Below are 18,952 nucleotides of genomic sequence, written 5' to 3' on the forward strand. Positions count from 1 at the left end.
TCCACAGTGTTTATTATCCAAGCAGTTTAGCAGGATTGGCCACAAGGAGGAAAATGGAGCATGATGACAAATCAAAAACAGTGGAAAACCATTAGAAAGAGGACTATTGAAAGTACAGTGGAAAATCATTAGAAAGAGGACTACTGAAAGTACAGTGGTGGGGAGCACATATGCTACTATATGTATACTTCAAATTGGAGCTTGCAGTCTCCCTGCATAATTCTGAATCTGAATAACATCCACTAAAGCACTCGCCAACCCTGGTCAAACAAAGCTGCCATATTGGCCTGTGGCCCAGTCTAGGTGAGGCCAGCAGGATCTCCTGGGCCACAGGGAGGAAGTGTCCTTTACCTGTGATGATGTCTTCAATGGCACCATCTTTTCCCTCATATACATGTCTGTTATCTTTAACTTGTCGTCGTCTTAACTCTGCAATTAACTCCTGCTGCTGCCTCTTTGATTTATGAGAAGGAGACTGAGAAGAAAGAAGAAGGGCAGAGATGAGGGGAGCCAGCACTCATTTGGAGTTTAAGAAAATACAAAATGTACCTGAGCTTTATGTACTTTAATAAGTAGCCTTAGTCAAAAATACATAATATCATCCCACCATTCTGTTCAATGCAGAAAAACTCAGGAAGCTTTAGGGAAAAACACAGAAACTGTCATCCAGAATACACAAGGCCCCACCAGGCAGCATGGGAAGGCGGGATTCTGCGGCCAAAGAAGAAGTTGGAAAAATTCACGGGGAGACGTCTTCAGCTTTGGAGCAGAGGCTGCTGGCCTCTATGACCTTTACCTGTGATTCTGCCCTGCATGCAGGCATCCTCCCAATTATAGCAAAGGTCTAGCAATTGAGGTTGCAATCTGGGGTATCACCATGAAGCCCTCCAGTCTCTGGGTTACCTAGCTTGGCCTCTCTGTACACCCAGCTAAGATTTAAATCCAGATCTCTACAAACTTGGCAATGCTACCCAAGCATGCTCTAACCCTCGTTCCAATGGTTGCTAAACTAAGTGATCAGTGAACATTTCCACACGCCAAACCCCAGAAGGAAGCGACCAGGCTCCTGTGTGAATCAGCTTGTTCCCCTCTCTACCACTTGCCTCACCTGGAGCCCAGCTCAGAGATTCCTACCTTTGGGTCCTGCTGCTCCATCAGAGCTTCTTGCTCCAGCAGTTTTTCCATGAGAGCTTGTTCCTGCTTTTTCCTCAGTTCATTTTCATCTTCTGCTTGCTGGGCAAGTAAAAAAAAAAAAATCACATCAATGAAAATGATAAAAGTCAATCTTCCAGAATCCTTAGAGTCAGAAATTGTAGCAAATGGAAGGAGAAGATCTGCACTTCACGAGACAATTCACTGATTCTGGGTTTCACTATCCAGCAATCAAATGCCCTTAAAATCAGTAGCTGATATTCATGCCATTCGGCAGTTTATTCCGATGATCCTCTCCCTGCTCAAAAGGCTTCTGAGCCAGAGCCCCACAGACCTGTTGGAACCCACCCTCTTGGCATCTGGGCTCAATTGCCAGCAATGGTCTTGGAGCATCTCACCTACCCCAGCACCCAACAGCTTCTGTTTGCTGAGGACCAGGCCTGACTCGAAGGAGAACTGAATCACTGTGAACTGAGGGGCCTAGAGCTATCGGCCTCCACAGGACTGTAGAGCCATCTCTACACTGACCACCCAGATCTGCTACCAGAGCCATTTCTATACTGACCACCCAGATCTGGTACCCAAAGGAAGCAGGAGACCTCTAGAAGGCAGCTGGGACTCACACCCGTCTGAAAGAGGGCACCTGGGTAAGAAAGAATGATGAGGAGGGCTTATAGGACACCCTCCTCCTGTTTACCTTATAGGCTTTCACAAACCGGACGAAGACGGGAAAGAAGACGGATGGTGGTGTTGTCTTGGGGTTTTCTCCAAAATACTTCACCACGTCATCAAAGGCGTCCTATGAAGAAGCAGATTTCTCTTGAATCTTGTTAGTTCCAACATTTGAACTAGGTGCTTTGAGGTAAAAGAAACTGAAGAAAGCAGCAGCTACAGCCACAGCTCCACAGCTCATTGCCCCTGCTGGCTCCCTCACTCCCACTGTTCTCCCAGCCTCCATGTCTCCTCTGACAGTTAGTCGAAGACAACCAGAACTGTGTAGCAGCAGGATGTAGGACTCATCTCTGAGACATGCAGACACTTCTACACCCCACTCCCCCATACACAGAAGGAAGGGCTTAAAAACATATAAAGTCAGAACCCCTTAAAAACAGTAAGGTCAGAGGGATCTTGGAAGTCTGACTCAGGCCCGCTTCAGCACTCCTACCCAGCCCCACACTGGGGACACGCCACCTCTGTTTGAACTCTTCTGCAATGCAAGACAGTTACAAACTGGAGGCCATTCCACTGACACAGCTTTCCAAGTTCCCCTAGCACTTCGCTTCCCCTTTGATGATGTGCAGCTCACTATGTTTTGTAGGATTGCCTAGATTTCACTGCCACCCATGTGGTCTCACATTTTGAGGTGAAGATCTACAGAAACCTGATACACCAGGGACACTGCTTAGCAGAGCATAGCTCATGTTCACACACACATTGCTTGAACCAGATACAGAACCTGTGCTGGATGGAATCTAGGAGAGAAAGGGGAAGGGGGCTTTACATAAGAAGGTGAAGACCCCAAATTAGACAAGCACAATGAGTAGGGCAAGGATATGTCAGGAATAACCTAGGAAAGATACCCCTCTAATAATTATTAGCTACATAAGAAATCTACCCTCTGCAGGCAGAGAAATGGAGCATTTCTCCCTGAACCCAGGACCAGTGCCACAAGTGGCCCCAGGGGGTCCAGCACTTGGACTACCTGTGCAATCTTGGCATCATCCTGCAGCTTCTTCAGCTTCGCCTCATTGTGGAAAATGAACTCCTTCAGTAGTGTGTTGTGGTCGTGCATGGTGTACTCCCTCTTGGTCAACTCCATGCCCCTCTGCAGCTCCTTCACATCTAGCAGAACATTCTCCAGGGAGACTAACAGAGAAAGCAAGGTTTCAATGAACCTCCACCAGGAGGGTCAAAACCACTGCATGTCCGCCTGCTCAACCAAGTTCTCAGTAGGGATCTCAGGGATCTTACTGGGGCCCTTGGATCTAGTTCCCAGTTTTTTGCACAAAGATCCTTTAATATGAATAATTGAGAAAGCACTATCGAGTACTATAATAAATTCCTTCCATGCACTGATTCGGTTGCAACATAGGCCCATTTTGCCAATAAGAAAGCAGCAAAAAAAGATCTGTGGTAGACCCTGAGTCACACAGCTACTAGATGGCAGAGAAGGAGCTCAGGTAGCAACCATGGACTCCAAAATAACTACTCCATTTCTCTCCTAGGAAACAGCCTACTGGTTGGCCTGAAGGCTTAGAGATCCTTGTCTGGGACAGGCCCAAACATCTTTTCTTCTCTATCTCTTTTGCATTTCTATAGTTCTCCAGAAGGGGGCAGCATTTTGTCTTGAAGGTCAGTTAACTGATCACTAGGACCCAAAGCAACCTTGGACAGTTTTTATTTGTTTGTTTTTATTAAAGAATCCATTCTTGCTTCAGAAAGTTTTAGCTTTAATTTTTCCATCTGCAATAAAGCTACTGTCCAGAGCAGACACACTCCTGGAACCTCCTAAGTCAGCTTCCCCATGGAGGTTGGTCCCACCTCTGGTTTCCCCATTGCCTGACTCTGCTCTGCACATAGATGAATACATAATGCAGGCTGTTTCCCTCACACTAGACTCACACTGGTTTGTCTTTGAGTACCTAATACTGCTGACAGCACCAAATATACAAAAGGTCCTCAAGTGTGTACTGGATAAATGAAGGATGAAGATATAAAGGAAGATATAAAGAATGTGTGTCAGCCCACCTGGGCACCAGAGAACAAACAGGACAGTTTAACCACTGGTTTTCTTTCTTTCTTTCTTTTTTTTCCGAATGACACTTTTGGGGCTAAACAAAGTACGCTAATAATTAGTAGGTAGGAATTTGTTACTTAACTTTTTTCTTAATTGGAATTAAGATGTTTAAGAACCCAAATTTAGACAAAGGAAAACTTGAAAGAAGGGAAACCTCTCCAGCAGAATATAAATTCTGCTACCTGCCTTGATGGATCTGTCCCAGCCTGTTCTTCATAATCAAAAAATCATTTCCATCTGCCTCTTAGCTTCCACTAGGGCTTCTGAAGCATCTATCCTGGCAGCCATGTACCATTTCATTCAACATTTGCCCATTTATTTATTCCCACCATCCAATCTGCCAGGGGCTGACTGAATTATAAAGATCAATGAAGCCTGATTACACCCCTAAGAACTTGAGGTTGCAATGGACATACAAACTGTTATAAAATTTGATAAATCTTGAACAAGAGGGTAGTACAGAATGCTCACAGAAATGAAAGCCATTTAGCCTGTCTAGGGGCATCATAAAAGGCCTTGCCCTAATAGTTTGAGTGTAGGAAACTTTTTGGAGTAGACCTCAGGAAGGTTGAAGATGACAAGTTGAAAACTGCCATCAGTATTTAATTCCAAGGTCAACTTGCATATCACTCTTTTTTCAAACATGATACTCTTTTGAGATGACATGACATACTCTCTTGAGAGAACATCATACTAATATAATATGGTATATTATATTCCTCATAATATACTATATAAGGAATAGAAAGACAGGTTCCAGTCTGTTGCTATCACTTTCTATCCATGTGATTGAAATAAGAAAATGTTAACCCATAACAAAGGAGCAACTAGAAAGTACTGCTAATTTAGTGTTCAGGCAAAGGCAAAAGGTTTAAAAGTGCCACATCTGATCAAGTGGAATGGCTTGAAATAAATTAAAAGTGGGGTTTTATTGGTTTGGGTTTTTTTTTTTTTTTTTGGTGGGGGGGCAGATTCTCAGATGCTCACTCTTATACAATAACAAAAGAACAAAATGAGCAAGACATGCACAAGGGAAGGTACACAGGCCTCCAAGACCTGGATCTTTACTGACAGGATGCTGAGAAAGGTCACATTTCACAATGGCTCTGGGGAGTGAGTAGCACCATCCCCAGAGTGTTTGGCAGCTCAGAGCTTCTGACTTCTTAGCCCTGCCTTTTTAAATGGGTCCTGAAGTGTCTATTTAGGAGTGGGTCCTCCATAATTAAAGGCATTCAATACCTAAGAGCAACATTGACAGCTGAAATTAGTACCTGCAGCAGCTTTTTCCACATAATGAAGCTCATTATAGAATAGAGACACTTGGTGATATTTTTCTTTTACAACATTCGATATATAGTGCAACAGCGTTTGCTTTCGGTCTGTTGACTTTGTGTCTAAGAGCTGAAAACAAAAGGGGGCATGGGTTAGGTGCAAGAGCAAGGATGGTGGGAGGGCCGCCCACCAGGTAACTTCCCATCCAGAGAAAGTAACTGAGCACAGTTGCCCAACAGGCTGGAAAAAATTATTCCCAGAGGACATTCAAGATTCAATGTATTCTTTATTGAACCACGTCACTGGTATTTAAATGACTTGAAGACATCCTCACCAGGGTACCTATTCAACATTAGGGTTTTACCCAATATCCATGAATCCCCCACCCAGCATCTACTATCCCTCCTCTCCTGGCTTAAAAGTGAGAGGATTTCAGTTGAGTGGCAGGTGGGGCCAGTGCAGGTGTACAGGGGCTTTGATGCTGCAACCTTGATACTCTGCTCAGTTCCTCTCTTACTCCCTAGCTTCTGGTGGCCTAAGACAGAGAAAGCCAGGCCACTGTATCTATTTTTCTTGTTGTCATTCCTTAGACAATACAATATAATAACTATTTACAGAGCATTTTCATGGTTATGTATTATAAATTATCTAGAGGTAATTTAGAGTATAGTGGGGGACATTCTAAGATTATGTACAAATCCTACCACATTATATAGAAAGGACTCAACTATCTAGGGATTATGGTAACCACAGGAGTCCTAGAAAAAATTCTCCACAGATATTGAGGGACAACTCTATGTGATGTTAACCATGGTCTTCTGAAGGCCAGGATTGTGATTGGACGCTTCCAGTCAGATAACCACATCTCTGCCAGCCATGGAGTCTGCCCATTGCCCTCCCTTGTCACATGGAAGCTACATAGGCCTGCACAGCCTGGACAAGGTTCCAGGGAGAATGTTCTCTAATACTGTTCATATAAATCATGTGACTGAAAGAAGGAGATCATCTTCACAGATGAAGGACAAAAAAAAAATTTTTTTCTTTCTAGAAAATAGAAAGAAGATTTAAAAAGTTGTAAAACATTTCCTAATTCCATCCAATCTCTGTTAATATTTTAATCCGTTTTCATTCAGTCTTTTATATTATGTATTTACGTAGCTGGAATTAAACTGTACCTCAATTTATACTCTGCTTTGTTTCCTATACACAAAATTATCTTTTTTCTCTGAAAATTCTTCACAAGGATTCTCACAGCTGGAGAATAGTTTATTATATTATTTTTCCAGCATTTAGTCATTACCCACAATACTGGACACTTTATTTATTGCTAACTATTTGCAATTAAAAATAAAATACAGCATTCATAATCCAGACTCCTGAGGGAAGATTCCTAGAAATGGAAATACTGAGTAAAAGAGTATATGTATTTCTAAGGTTTTAAGTCCTTCTTGCCAAATGGTGTTCCAGAAAATCTATACCAACAGACCCTCACATTAGCAGAGAATATTCCTCAAATCCTCCCACCCACTCCCAACAGCAGACCCCCTGCTCCTGGACAATCTCTGCCAGCTGTCTGTCCTTCACACAGCCCTCACATTTCTTCCAGTTTACTCACCAAATCTAAACTCTGAAGTTTAAATCCGTAAACTGCTCCTCGTTTACTGCTATTCATATAATTTCCAAGGGCCAGGATGATCTGCAAAAGAAAAAGAAAATCGAAGCCAATCATGACAGCTTCTCAGGCCCCAGAAGGAAGCTGACCAGTCAGCTCTCTAAAGATGTATACAAGAAAACTTCACTTGCCTCCAGAATTTTCTTGAGTTTTTGGGATGACTTTATAGAGACAGATGCTGCTATAATTGCATGCAGTTGCTAGATTCCAATCAAAGGAAGGAAGTGGGAGAGAAAAGACATGTTAAAAATGGGAAATTAATTGGAAACTAAAAACTAGCATAGGAAAAAAAAAAAAAAAAACAGGCCTGCATTTTGACCTTGAAGTCTTAATGATTAGATTCTATTTTTCCTAAGCATAACAAATTAAGTTGTCCAGCTAGATCCTAGGTAACCATATCATCACATGCAAGCTCTTTTCTAAAAGTATTCATAGTAATAATATAGACACTGTTTAATCACCAACTTTGTAACCAGTCTACAACCAATAAGACTGGTTAACAGGAGTCAACAGCCTCTTCTGGCAAAACTTAATTCCCTGCCTGCCATCTTTAATCATATACAATTTTTGCTTTTAAATCAATGAAGCTGCCCAAGAATGGGAGATGGGGGTTATATAATACTTTCCAGAAGTTCTCCTAACAGTTTTGAACAGACCTGCTACTATAAGTGCTAACTAACAAAAGTTTATTTAGAAACTGGGAACAAACTGAAGTTAATTTTTTTTTCCCAAACTGAAGTTTATGACATTCATGTCTCAACCAGATTAACGCAGGGAATGAGAAAGAACTGGCTATTATTTGCACATCACCACAGACTACTGTTACAAAGGAAGCAAACTCCTATGGCAAATGTAATGCTCTGATAAAAGCTTATAAGCCTGCTCACTAAAGATACGGGATTTTTTTTTTTTAAAGAAACGCCAACACAGCCAAAGGACTATTATCTTAAGGAGGCAACCAAGTTTGAGAAAATCATTTTCCTTTTCCTCTGCAGTGTCTTCTAAAATTCAGAAGACATCTACAGACACAGAAAATGGCACTGACTTGGGAGAACAGCAACATAGAAGATGGAACTTCACCATTTTTCAGTGTACTTTGCATACATATGTAAAAAAGATGGCAAAAATAAAATATCAATCTAGTAAGTTCTTTAGAGTCTGTTATATTGAGTGCAATTGCAGAAGAGATGCTTAAAAAAAAAAAAGGAAAAGAAAAAAACAAACACTCTCTTTGCCCTCCAAACTAGCCTACTCACAGGAGTCAACATCTGAATGCTTTCAGCAAAGTTCCCAATGAAGGCCATGATGGTCATCTTCTGTAGGAGCCTCTCGATCTTACTGAACTGCATCATGAAACGGTCTTCATCCGACAAGTTCTCCAGGGGCTTCCTTTCCCGTTCATAGAGCCGAAGCACTTTTACCTCATTCTCAGTTGGCAAGAACCTCATCAAACACTCTACAAAGTCTACAGGCAGTGTTTTCAAGTCAAATCTGAAAAGAACATGGACAGGTCAATGTTAGAGAGAAAAAACCTACTCTTTCCTCTATACCTCTATCCAGTCCAGCTCATCCACTACCAACTCAGTAAGCCTCAGACGCCCAAAGTTGCACTGTGATCCCTACCTTGGCACTGGCTCCTAGGCATCGGGTACCCTAATGGTCCTTTCTGAAAATCTGCACTGTGTCATAGCTGCCATCCTCAGATTTTAGAGCTGTTTGCTTAGAACCCTGGAGTGGCTCTAAGCCTCAGGAAGTCAAGAGCAAATGACAATAGAAGAAGGTAGAATCAAGACCAAAGCATGGTTAAGTGGTTCAAGGACATGGTTTTTCAACATAGAGAAGTACCACAAATTAAAGAGGTTAACACTATACATATATTTACAGAACATCTGGTGAGTTCTATAAAATATTCAAACTAAGCCAATGGTCTAGGGTTACACTTTTCTTTGGTGCAAAAACGTGCATACAAATGTCTATACTATATGGATGTTTTTGGTGTCCACAGGAGTCCTGGAACCTATCCTCCATAGGTACTGAGGGACAACTATGTATGGAACTGACCATGATCTTCTGAGGACCAGAATACACACCTTGAAGGACATGTATTCCTTGAAGGAATGCCACATCTTTGTATATATATGCTCAATTTGAGCAAATGAAATATTTTATTTCATAGACAATCTTTTCTTGGCTTTTTGTTTTGTTTTTCCTTTCTCAGTACTAGGGACTGAATCCAGGCCATGTACATCTAACACAAAGCTGTATCCCCAGTCCTTTTTATGTTGATAAAAATAAAAACATCTGGATTGTGGCATCATTTATTGTCTTAGTCTGCTCTCTTATATAGACCTACAGCAGTAGGAAATTGTTAAATTTCCACAACTGGCTTTGAACTTGCAATCCTTCTGTCTCAGCTTTCTGAGTAGCTGGGATTACAGGTGTGTGCCACCAAGCCTAATTCTGGACATTCATTGTTCAGCAACATAATTACATTTAAATCATTTGTGACAAACAAGGTATATCAAGAAAAACTTACTATTTACATGTACAAATATGTCACAATAAACACATTATTTTGTATAATTAAAATGAACTAATAAAAAAAAGACACAGACTACATAACAGGTTTCAAATCAAAACAGACTGTTAAAGGCACTCTGGCAAAAACATAAAATCAGAGCAAATGATCTATTAGGATCATGTGCTCCTATAACAGTTTCTAATCAAAATGTATACAGTACCAATTTGTGAAGAATTATTTCCTAAAACATTTAATAATATCCTTACACAGCCACAAGAAGAGTAGAAAGATTCTTCCAGTAGAGAAATAAACAAAATCAATGCCTTTTATACAGCTCAAAATTAAAAACAAACAAACAAACAAAAAATGTCCTGAAAATACTAAGAGCAACAGAATTCACATTCCTATTATTAGGAATTAAAATATGCATCTGTATCATATTTGCATCTGGCATTGAACTACATCATTCCACAAACGCCATCAAATTTATATTCAACAAATATGGATAAAATCCAGATACTCCAGAGAAAACTGACATTTCTCCCTCCTCTTAACATCTGCAACACTCAGCCCAACTTTCCTTTTATGTAAGCACTGCTGTAGGCCTATATAAGAGAGCAGACCAAGACGATAAATGATGCCACAATCCAGATGTTATTCTTCTAAAACAATTAATTACTCCTTCAAACACAGCATTTCCTCAGGGAACTTCTGGTCCACCTCTCGAGTGTTGGCATCTTACTCAGCTCTGCAGTAGGACATGTAATAAGCAGAATCTTCTAAGTGTGGACATCAAAAATGGCTCCATTGTCTTAGTTCTTGCTCCACTACTGAAATATCTCTGTCTCTACTAATTCATAACTATCTTATTTTCATTTTTATTCTAAACTTACTAAGATATAATTTTCCAGAATGCTCCAAACTTACACATGAATTGCTTTACATATCTCATCGGCAGTCTTTCCAGCTTTCCTTAAAGTTATGGCAAGGTTTTTGGCCCTATTTGCTTCTAGTAATGTCACTTTGTTTGATCCCTTCTGTGTTATCTTCTGCTTGCTTGAAGAAAGATCAATGGCAGGACCTTGTGCCTTTGTCTTGAATATTTCCTCAAATTCATCTACATTTAAATCCTGGGATACAGAAGGATAACATTGGAAAACTGGATTATACTTAAAAATTAATTCATTCAACCACCATTTAGACAATTAGTTAAGCAAAGACCTTATTTTCTTATTAATTACTTGTCCTTGGCCATGGCTACCTGTTATGTTTTGGATATGAGGTATCCCCCAAAAGCTCACGTGTGAGACAATGCAGAAGGTTCAGAGGAGAAATGATTGGGTTGTAGGAGTCTTAACCCAATCAATGATTTAATCCCCTGATAGGGATTAATTGAGTGGTAACTGAAGTGGTGGGGTGTGGCTAGAGGAGGTGGGAATTGGGCCATGGCTTTGGGTATATATATTTGTATCTGGCCTGTTGAGACTTCTCTCTCTGCTTCCTGATCATCATGTGAGCTGCTTCCCTCTGCTACACTCTCCTGCAATGATGTTCAGTCTCACCTGGAACCCCGAGGAATGGAGTCAGCCTTCTATGGACTAGGACCTCTGAAACCATGAGCCCTAAAATAAACCTTTCCTCCTAAAATTGTTCTGGTCAGATCGGTTTAGTCATAAGAGCAAAAAAGCTAACTAAAATACTATCTCTATTTTTCTGGTTTTTTTAGAGAGCAACTTCTAACACAGAGATAAAAGTGATGTCCAAAGTACACTACTAATTCCGACGAGCCGATTCAATTGCTTTAAATAATGAGCTAGCATAGACAGCTGTCACAGACTAAAACTAGTCATCAAACCAGGCAGTAAGTGTGAGAATTGAGTCCTTAATCTATCTAGTTCAATAAAGGATGTTTATGCCCTTTTATAAATTAATAGATGGGACAGTGACATACAAATTTTGTGGCATATACTGAAACTACTCAAAACTACTCACTGCATTTTTATTGCATTTTAACTTAATTTTACAAATCTAGTATTAGAACTGCTTTATAAAATAGTATCAAATGCTATTCTTTGATAGTACTAAAGTATCTGCTTCTTTTGTACAATTGCTCTTTTATAATTATGGTATTAGGACAATCTTAAGACAAAAAACAACATACTTTAGTAGCAAAACCTGCAGATTAACAGAGCACCCATTTTAGCTTTGTTCTACGGAGAGCACCCCTCTAGCTTCTAACCAATGAGAAAAAATACCTCCAGAATTCGCTCATCATCAATTTCATTGAAGACTGTGCCATTGATCTGATTGGGCTTCAGAGCAACCCAGTTAAACACCGGCATTCTGAACTTTGTCTTGATTGGTTTCTTAATTTTCACAGCTAAAGATGTCAAAGAGAATGAAATTAAGATCCAAGACTCCGTAATCCTCAGAAATGATTAGACAACAGTCTCTACAGATGACACTTTAACACTGGAGGAAGGTTAGCAAGAGGCACCCAAAAATTTTGTTTCTTGTTACGAACCCAGAGCCTTGTGCGATACAGGCAAGAGCTCCACCATTAAGCTGCAACAACAGCCTTTTAAAAAAATTATTATTACTTTATTATTTTGAGATAAGATTCCTGCTACATTTTCTGGACTGGCCTCAAATTTGTGATTTTTTTCCTTCCTCAGTTTCTCGAATAACTGGTATTATGTGTATGTGCCACCTTTCCCAGTCCACATGTTTTTAAATGTGGAAAAGATTACATATAGCCTTAGCCAGAGCCATTCAAAAACTCATTTGGTTGAATGTCTTAAAAGCTGTCTTTAGGACCAAGATTTGGGGTTTTGTTTATTTTTATTCAGGAAACTGGATTGCTCCTTTATAGTTATGGTATTAGGACAATCTTAAGACAAAATGCTAGAGAAAGCAAAAATTATTATTGTTATTAGACAGCAGAGAGGACAAATCCTGTCGAGTTCTGACATCCTAAATTCTTACTTCTAGAATACATATTTATAAATAAACCTTAAAGGATGATCAGAGACTGTCTAAACCACCAGGAACATGACACACCAAGAAAGCTAACTTTCAGCCAGGGGGATACATTCCTATGGGTGACTTCAGTAATAGATTATACTGGCTGCTGAGTTATTTCCAAAAGATAAGGGACCATGAATGGCCTAAATCAGAAAATGTCTAAGAAGACAGAAGGGGTACTTAGAAAACACAAAATTGTGTTGCTGCTCACAGATGGCCACAGCACCTTCTCCCTCTTTTTAATAAGCAAGTTCTCACTAGGAGTCAGCTATATTTTACTAGGTGTCATCAATGAAGTCTCTTAGTTGAGAGGATGGGATTCTCTTTCAGGGACCTAAGGGAAGTGCCAACTCTACTCACTTTAAGGAATGAGCTTAAAAAAAAAAAAAGTAATCCATTCAAAATGCTATTTTAATTCTACATCATAAGGAAGTCTTCCTATACTACTTATATACATTCTGTGCACCACTCTGTAGCCCAAGGAACTATTTGTGAGTTTCACTCTTTGCCATTATTAGCAAGGGAGGGAAGGAGAACTTGCACCTCAATGCAGAAAAAAAGCCAAACACACCCAAGTGTTTACTGGATGTCTACCTGCCTGCCTCAGTTTATGTTTACTGAAAAAGGGAGATTGATAGTGCCTCTCATTCCTCCAGAGTTATGAAGGCCATAGGAAGAGCAGGAATTCATCTGATAAATGCACACAGAAGCATGCAAGAACACAGAGACACAGCTTCTGCCAACCAGGACTTTCCACCAAACATGGCACCCTCACCCCCAGGTGTGTCAGAGTCCTCCTCACACTTCACTTGTGTCCACACTACCCATGAAAACTGGATCCTCTGTGGGACAAAGGAACATACCCTACTCTAGGCCGCCACTTTAGCAATGTGGGCAGAAGGAGACCACTGGGGGGTGGGGGGAGATGTGGGAAGGAACAGTAGGGACTCCTTTCAAAGGGAGGTGACAGGCTGGTGCCATTGCTTTCTACCTTTCCTCCACAGATACTACAGGCTTAGGCCATTCACTACCTGTTATTCTATTTGCAGTCTCCCTTCTTGTGACTCTTTAGCCAGATAAAGAACATGCCCAAGATCAGAACACAGGCAAGAAAGCTCTGGGGCAAGTTTTCTGACTTTGGGGATGGAGTTGGGGAAGAGCAGGAGGGTATACAGGTGACCATGATATACACTGCATCCCCAGGGTACAGACCAAAGAAAGTGGCTCTGAATGGATGGATGTTCCACCAAGTGAGCCATGGGACGAGTGAGAGGGCACTGGAAAGGGGCACCCAGTAGCTTCTACTTATTCTCCATGTTTCCTTAGAATAAATCTAAAATCCTTTTAGAGTCTGTATTGGACCCAACTATGACAATTAAACAAAAAGAAAAGAACATTCCTTTTCTTGGAGGAAAAGAAATGTGGCATATGAATCCAGGATTCCTGCCTACAGGACAATCATGTCTTCTACAGGTTCAACTGAAATGTGTGGGCAGACCTGGAGTAACAGTCAGCCAACACCCAGACTTCCCGCAGATGCAATGTCAAAATGCAATGGGTCAAAGTAAGATGGAGTGGAAAGATGTCAAGGCACAGTGCGACCAACAGGAACACATGGCAGATACTCAACACACTCGGTGAGGAGCAACCTACAGAAAAGCTTGATTGGCCCATCTTTTGTGGAAGCAGAGAGAATAGAGAAAATAAAAAAAAAAAAAATTAGATATGGTTAGAGTCAAGTGGCTCAGTGGTTCACGCACTCTTAGCATAGAATTTCATGCTTCTTGGACACACTTCACAAGGCAGCGTGGAGCCAAAAATTCATTTCCATTCAGGACTGCCTTGAAGATGTATTATTTTGTTTTGTGTTTTTTCTTTTTTTAGTCATTTTTAGAGGAGGGAAAGAAAATGTTTATTTCATTGTAGTGGTCCCAAACAGCCATACTGAACTATGTTAGGTATTTCATAGGATTTGAACAATTTAATAAAAAATAAACATCCAAGGTCCAACTGCTCATTGAGAGGATCTAAGCACATCTTTCCAAAGACAACAAAGGTCACAGGCTGCCCAGCAGTCCATCACAGGTGACCTACCCCAGGAAAGGGAGCAAGATTGTTCCATCATAGTCTTGAGGAAGTAAGCCTTATACTTTAAATGCCTATTTCACAATACTAATATCTTCTTTATAAAAGAAAGAAAACTCTAGAGATAAACTATGTGAACTTCCTCCTGGTCCCATGTTGTGACAACCAAGAATATAGTATGCATTTAAGAGATAAAGAGATTCTGTCACTTGTGGATCTAGAGGTTCAATGACATCACAGGTCTCTGACTTCATGGGAGCCCTGGGCATATCAGCTCAGCTCTGTCACTAGTTCTCTTGGGACACTCTGAATTTGTCTGGCCTCTTGGTTCCAGAGACAGAGCTACTGAACACACTGGTAAAACATCTCACAAGACTGGCTTTAATCACTACCGAAAACCAAACTAAAAATGAATAGTAAAGAGATTAAAGGCTTTGCAGAAAATGCCCAATCTCAAGCTATCAAAGACTCATAAGATCTTGTAATCCTTACATCTTGTAAGACAGAATGTCTCTTATAATCACTGAACAATGGTATGGAACTAAAAAGGAATTACTTCAATCTCACTTATAGTCTTCTAAAGGGCATAAGATACAATGGGACAACTTCCAACTGTGGTAAACCTGAAGGCAGCATCTGGTTTTCAGCTGAGCACAGAGATCTACACCTTAAACTTGAAGTAATCAAAAGAACAAACTAATTTTGAAAATGAAGTGGTGCAAAGTACCCGGGGCGGGGGGAGGGGAAGGAAATTTTAAAAAAAATAACAATAACCAGGCAGGACATGCTTCTTCAGAAGGAAGCCCCAGACCTACACACTTTAGCCTCTGGCTATCACCTGCCAAGGCAGATCTGAATTCTGTGTTAGGGCTCAGGTGAATGGAAGTGGATGCTGAATCACACATTAGCTTTTGCCAGGGAGAAAGAAGCAGTTCCAAATGAAACATCACGGCAGACACATCACACAGTGAGTGCTCCTCAGGGACTATAAGGAAAACTAATCAGGGAGCCCAGGTGCACGGGACAAATAGGGGTTTCCACACTTGATCACTGAGAACAGCCTGGTGATGGAATGGATTCCCAAGGCTTGTTATGAGGTTTGTTTATTTACATTCCACAATCCAACAGTTCCACGAAGACATTCCTCCAACTTTTCTCTTCAGAAGCAATAAAAGGTCTAGAAGAAAGTGGTAGATGGGAGGACCTTGAAGGGTAGAAATAAACCACCAATATACTATGAACATTACTCTAAATGGCAATTTGTTTGTGTGCTAGGCAGTTTAATAGAAGTCTAGATGGAAGTAACATCATGGATCTGAGGTAGAACGAATGTGGTAAGAGCAGCTTTCAGGTGTCTACAAGGGCTCCAGTCACTAGAGCCAATTAGCCCTACTAACTGGCTGGTAAAGCTGCTGATGGCACCCTTGAAGGGATAGAGAATAGGACATCTTTATAGCCAAGACTATCTTTCAGACCTCAGGCAAAAGTCTCTGAAAACTACTGCAGCCTCAGAAGTGGAGGCTGATAGAGCAGTTGTTCACAGCAAATAGGAGAATTCATAAACAGACTAGAGTGAATGAGGAAACAGTTACCCAACAACAAAGGATGGCAACCTCAGAGCAGTCCTGAATGTCTGGGAGACTGCTTGTAGCATTATAGACAGAACAGAAATTCATTTCCAAGAGTCAAAAATAAAAACTTATATCAAATAATTAAAGTAATGCCCTCCTCTCACTGGCCAGCCCCTGGTTATTTCTGGTGAGCCAGGTGCTACACTCCATCTCCTAGTTAGCAGGACAGCAAGAGTTATTATGAAGAAGCCTTTCAAGGCACTGTTGTTGGCAGCACTTCCCCTTGAAGTTTAATCTGCTTCTGCAAATTCTGATCTCCTTAAATGCTCAGAAGACATGCGTGGAAGCCTGTGTCAGTCAATTACACATAAAGGCATTTTTCCATTTTATATATGACATTTCAAATTTCTTAAAAATGAAAAAGAATCAGAAACACTTAAACTCTTTGCTTTAACCACTACAAGTGTTTAAGAAGTGTTTGCTGAACTCGCAAAAATGCACTGGTCCTTATGAAGGCAAGTTGTCTCTCTTCTTTCAGTTGAAGGTGGGAAGATGAGGTGAGAGATCAGAACCTCCTGCTAAGGAAGAGTGTGATAAAGGCCACACAAAGGCCAATGCTGCCCATGTATGACTAATTTCAGCTACACTACCAGAAATGTTCTTTTACTAAGAGAAGGTCCATGTCATTACAAAAGACCTATCTTTGAAAGAAAGGCTTTAAATCTCTGGAGGTGGGCAAATGAGCACTTCTTACATGAATACCCTGGTTTTAATTATGTGCTCTTACCTGCTAATCCTGAGTTGAAAACCACTGTGGGTGAAGATGTTCCAGGCAGCGGGGGTGCAGAGGGAGGAGGGGGTGGTGGCAGAGGAGGAGCTGGCACAGTCTCTGCTGCAGGACCAGGGAGAGGAGGAGGTGGGGGCGGGGGAGGAGGAGGAGGTGGGGGAGGTGGAGGCGGAGGAGGCGGAGGCATAGGTGGTGTTACTGGGCCATTTTGCACTAGAAGAAAAGAAACCAATTGACTTTGAAAACAAAAATGGTCTTCCTGCAACATGTTGTGCATAGAGACAATATAAAAACACTTAAAATGATAAAGGTTTGCTTTCCAAAACCATAAACTTCCTTATCAACAAATGGGGAAATACTTGAATATAAGTGAAATGAAGATTTATAACCTTAATCTCAAAACAAATAGTTCTTAAAATCAGTAAAACAATGTGCCAACAAAAGCAAAGGACAAAAATGGACAACTAGTAAAAGAAGAAACACAGATAACCTGATTGTATAAACTTAGTTCTCCCACATGGCTTCTTACCTGCTTCAGGTGTGTCTGATGATAGAGGTAGTGGCGGGGGAGGAGGAGGCAAGGGTCCCGAGGAGGCAGCCCCTGAAACTGGTCCCACAAAGTTACCCGGTGCTGCATCTGACCCCATGGACATTGTGCCAGAAGCCACAACTGGCAATATAGCAATATCCCCATCCCCTTTCTTCTGAATTTTAATGGTCCCTTGTTTCTCCAGTTCATGAATCTTTTTTTCCAGGGTAGACTGTCTTTGAATGGCTTCTTCTTTTTCTTTAACCATTTTTCTTAATGTGTGAACTTGGGTATTTGCATCTTTGTAAATTTCCTGCAAAAGAGTTCATGGCTAAGAGTTTGTCTCCGCATGACATTCACATTTATGACCATCAGATTGGCATATTGAGGATAAAGGAATTAACTAAAAAGAGAGAAAAAAGGACACTGAATATGAATAAAAGTTCTATGAAATTCAGCCAGAACTTATATGGTCCCACTAATTATGAATTATACTACTGGTACATGCAATATACTCCAGCAACTGTTATTGCTAATTAAGTTCTTTCCATTTAATGAATCCTGCTAACTCAATTTTCCCTGCAGGGGGAAAGGAAGAGAGCAGAGATGACTTTTATTCCCAAAAGCTGACTTTGAAATGTCCCGAGATGTTCTGCTGATGTGGCATGTTTTCCTTTCACTAATTTTCAAATCCATCTGTAACTCTGAGGTACGCATATCAGCTAATCATAAACAAAGGGCCCTAAATCAGACTTGGATAGAAGTCAGACTAGGATTAAAAATCCACAAAGCATAGACTAATCTATTCATGAGTAACCAGGGGCTGACTGTTCTTGAATGGGTTTCTCTGGCCCTCATAATGCCCCCTTGACCAATCTCAGGACAGCAATTGTTGTAACGTTTTCCTTTTGGTAATGCAGTTAACAAAACAGGCCTGAGCTTCCCTCCACTAATTACTTATTTCTGTGTAGGTTTTTAGCAGAAAACAAAGAAGTTACAATTTTCAATTCAAAGGCTGCCCTGGTTTCTTTTATTAGGGGCCCATAGAAGTTCCAGTGAAAGGAGTTTTATGGAATTGAACTTACTTGCTGGGCCTTGCACATGTGCTCTCTCACCACAAACCTCCAGCAGGCAGGGAAACATTCTTCACACCCTGTCTATTATTAATAATCTAAGAGTCTGAACTTTGAATTGAGTCCATATGCTACAACTTTGTCTCGATGGTGTGCCAGAAAATAAATTTCCAGAGTTAACTAAAGGACATGTCAGAATATCAGGCAACACACACAGACATGATAACCATCACATAAAATGTGCTGCTGCATTAAACAGTGGTGTAAGGGCAAGCCATTTGCCCAAACCCCCTCCAGGCATGTTGGTGCTTTTATGTTCTGCACAATCCCAAGCACACGGATGGCACTCCATAAATACCTGACATGTAAGGTAAAACAATGCTACAGCCAAATCAAATAACTGGGATTATCTGATAATAAAATGAATTGGCTTTGCTTTTTCCTTTTTTTTCTTGGTGAATGTCACCAG

General features: G+C 40.8%; 1 protein-coding gene across 4 annotated transcripts in view; it reads right to left on the reverse strand.

Annotated features, from left to right (window-relative positions):
- Fmnl2 (formin like 2) overlaps nt 1-18,952 on the reverse strand; it is a 280,140-nt gene that overhangs the window by 9,281 nt on the left and 251,907 nt on the right. For all 4 annotated transcript variants that reach the window (XM_027938006.2, XM_027938008.2, XM_071619173.1 and 1 more), the window contains exons 14-25: nt 17,411-17,723; nt 16,882-17,094; nt 11,670-11,794; nt 10,342-10,544; nt 8,150-8,384; nt 7,025-7,093; nt 6,837-6,917; nt 5,221-5,350; nt 2,855-3,018; nt 1,850-1,951; nt 1,135-1,233; nt 352-475 (exon numbers count right to left, since the gene is read on the reverse strand). In XM_027938006.2, the coding sequence (XP_027793807.1) occupies nt 352-475; nt 1,135-1,233; nt 1,850-1,951; nt 2,855-3,018; nt 5,221-5,350; nt 6,837-6,917; nt 7,025-7,093; nt 8,150-8,384; nt 10,342-10,544; nt 11,670-11,794; nt 16,882-17,094; nt 17,411-17,723 (1,858 nt within the window). The remainder of the gene's footprint in view (nt 1-351; nt 476-1,134; nt 1,234-1,849; nt 1,952-2,854; nt 3,019-5,220; nt 5,351-6,836; nt 6,918-7,024; nt 7,094-8,149; nt 8,385-10,341; nt 10,545-11,669; nt 11,795-16,881; nt 17,095-17,410; nt 17,724-18,952) is intronic.

This window comes from Marmota flaviventris, chromosome 11 (genome assembly GCF_047511675.1).
Source record: "Marmota flaviventris isolate mMarFla1 chromosome 11, mMarFla1.hap1, whole genome shotgun sequence".
NCBI lineage: Eukaryota > Metazoa > Chordata > Mammalia > Rodentia > Sciuridae > Marmota > Marmota flaviventris.